Source organism: Propithecus coquereli, unplaced genomic scaffold, assembly GCF_000956105.1.
Source record: "Propithecus coquereli isolate 6110/MARCELLA unplaced genomic scaffold, Pcoq_1.0 Scaffold81, whole genome shotgun sequence".
Lineage (NCBI taxonomy): Eukaryota > Metazoa > Chordata > Mammalia > Primates > Indriidae > Propithecus > Propithecus coquereli.
This window is the reverse complement of record NW_012154285.1, coordinates 3411136-3413402: the sequence shown is the minus strand read 5'-3', so window position 1 is coordinate 3413402 and position 2267 is coordinate 3411136. Positions and strand designations below refer to the sequence as shown.

The window sequence follows — 2267 nt, the reverse complement described above, 5'->3', positions numbered from 1 at the left end:
CAGAATATTCTCCCCACATGTGTGCTGGTCTCGTTGAGCCAGGTGAGGAGTTCATGGAGGGTCACCGTACAGTTCTCTGTGTTGGTGTATGTTTGAAATTCTTGGTGGTAGAGTTTTTAAAAATGCCGTTTTCCGCAGCACTTCCTAGGCTGGTTTTCCTATGATCATTTTAAAGTCTGTGAAAGGCAAGCCTGGCTTTGATGTATGGTGCCATGTTACAGTGTAGTTGGTAATCGCCCTACGTGGCTAAGCCCGATGCTACACATACGGGTGAAATCCAAGCATGCTGCCCTCAGCTTTCCAAGAGGGTGTTTGGAGGAGTGGCTCGGGGCATCTCTGGAGCCCCACTGCCTGGCTTTGCTACCATCTGCCCCACTTACTAGCTGGGAGGCCGTCGCCTCTGTGGGTATCCTCTCCCTTGTCTTCAAGAAGGGGTCCAGAGTAGTATCTACTTCATGGGCTTGTTGTAAGGGTTTGATGAGTGGCTCGAATGGACACATGAGTGTCCGTGAGTGGATATACATGTATTCCATACACACTTGCTGTTATCATTCTTAGAACATGAACGACTGGGTGCCCATCGCCAAGGAGTATGATCCGCTCAAAGCTGGCAGCATTGACGGCACGGATGAAGACCCACACGATCGTGCGGTCTGGCGGGCGATGCTGGCACGATACGTCCCCAACAAAGGCGTCACAGGAGACCCCCTTCTCACCCTGTTTGTGGCAAGACTAAACTTGCAGACCAAAGAGGACAAATTAAAGGAAGTCTTTTCCCGCTATGGTGACATCCGGCGGCTTCGGCTGGTGAGGGACTTGGTCACGGGCTTTTCCAAGGGCTATGCCTTCATAGAGTACAAGGAGGAGCGTGCCGTGATCAAAGCCTACCGAGATGCAGACGGCCTGGTTATTGACCAGCATGAGATATTTGTGGACTATGAGCTGGAAAGGACTCTCAAAGGGTGGATCCCTCGGCGACTTGGAGGCGGTCTCGGGGGGAAAAAGGAATCTGGGCAACTGAGATTTGGGGGACGGGATCGGCCTTTCCGAAAACCCATTAATTTGCCAGTTGTTAAAAATGACCTTTATAGGGAAGGAAAGAGGGAAAGAAGGGAGAGATCTCGATCCCGAGAAAGACACTGGGACTCAAGGACAAGAGATCGAGACCACGACAGGGGCCGGGAGAAGAGGTGGCAAGAAAGAGAGCCCCCCAGGGTGTGGCCCGAAAATGACTGGGACAGAGAGAGGGACTTCAGAGAAGACAGGTTCAAGGGAAGGGAGAAGAGGGACAGAAGCAAGTAGGGGAACAGACAGAACAGACCCCTGAGTGAAGATACAGCGTCAGTAATCAGTAAAAGCGTCGGGTTCTTGTCTTTATAAGCAGCGTAAGTCTAATGGTTGAATAAAGCTTACGGATAATGGGGTTTGGAATAGTTTTCTTTCCATGTTAGAACCTGGTTCCGGCTGATGTTACAAATTTATCATCTTCATCACATAGTTCTAAGGACAGGTTATTTAATAGGATCAAGAAACAATTTTGTAGTTGCTCATACCTGTCTGTACAGAAAGGCATATGTGAGGAGCCACCCCTCTCATTGAACTTGGCAGCGGAGAATTTGATTTCTTCCCGTTGGAAATGATCACTGTGAATGTGTGGCAAAGAGGTGGTGTGGTGACCTAATCACACTGATCTGTGACGCGTGGGGGCTGGGGGGATCCTAATCAGAATGAGTTGTATCTAATGGGTCTTCATATCCGTAGCCCAAGGGTTTGCCAGATTGAGATAAAAACGGGATAGAAAAGTGAATCCAAGGAGAATGCGCAGAAACTAAATACCAGAGGCCCGCCTGCACATCCGGGGCGGCCAGCAGCCACTCTGGAACAAACGTTAACTCCGCTCTTGCTCGAAATGCTGACTCTCTTTTTTTCTTTTTCTGGCTGGCATTTAAAATTAAAAACCAAAGTTGCAGGCTGTGATCTGTGGTAGTCGTCCAGCCCTTGGAACAGACAGAGCTCAACAGAAGTGGGAGTGTAATGAAAATGAGGAGTGAGGAGTGAGAATCCATGAGTGAACTGTGGCTACTTCTGACGCACTCCTTTGCCTTTTCCCTCTTGCTTATCTGGCCTCTGGTTTGCTCAGGGCTTGATCCAGGGACCTTAACTTCTGAGGACTCGGAATAAGTACCATACTGTTCAAAAAAGTAACATTTAGCTTTTCTTATCAATGGCTGTATCTTTGAAAGTTCAGCCTTTTTTTTTTTTTTTTT

At 48.5% G+C, this 2267-nt stretch overlaps 1 protein-coding gene across 1 annotated transcript; it reads left to right on the top strand.

The window, feature by feature from the left end:
- The first annotated feature begins 556 nt into the window (after nt 1-556).
- Nucleotides 557-1420, top strand: SNRNP35 (small nuclear ribonucleoprotein 35kDa (U11/U12)). Its single transcript, XM_012663429.1, has one exon. It carries the CDS (start codon nt 562-564, stop codon nt 1300-1302), a length of 741 nt encoding a protein of 246 aa, XP_012518883.1. The 5' UTR covers nt 557-561; the 3' UTR covers nt 1303-1420.
- The last annotated feature ends 847 nt before the right edge of the window (nt 1421-2267 follow it).

What these genes read in the sequence shown, in the direction of transcription:
- SNRNP35 (XM_012663429.1), top strand. Translation starts at nt 562, where the DNA reads ATGAACGACTGGGTGCCCATCGCCAAGGAGTATGATCCGCTCAAAGCT.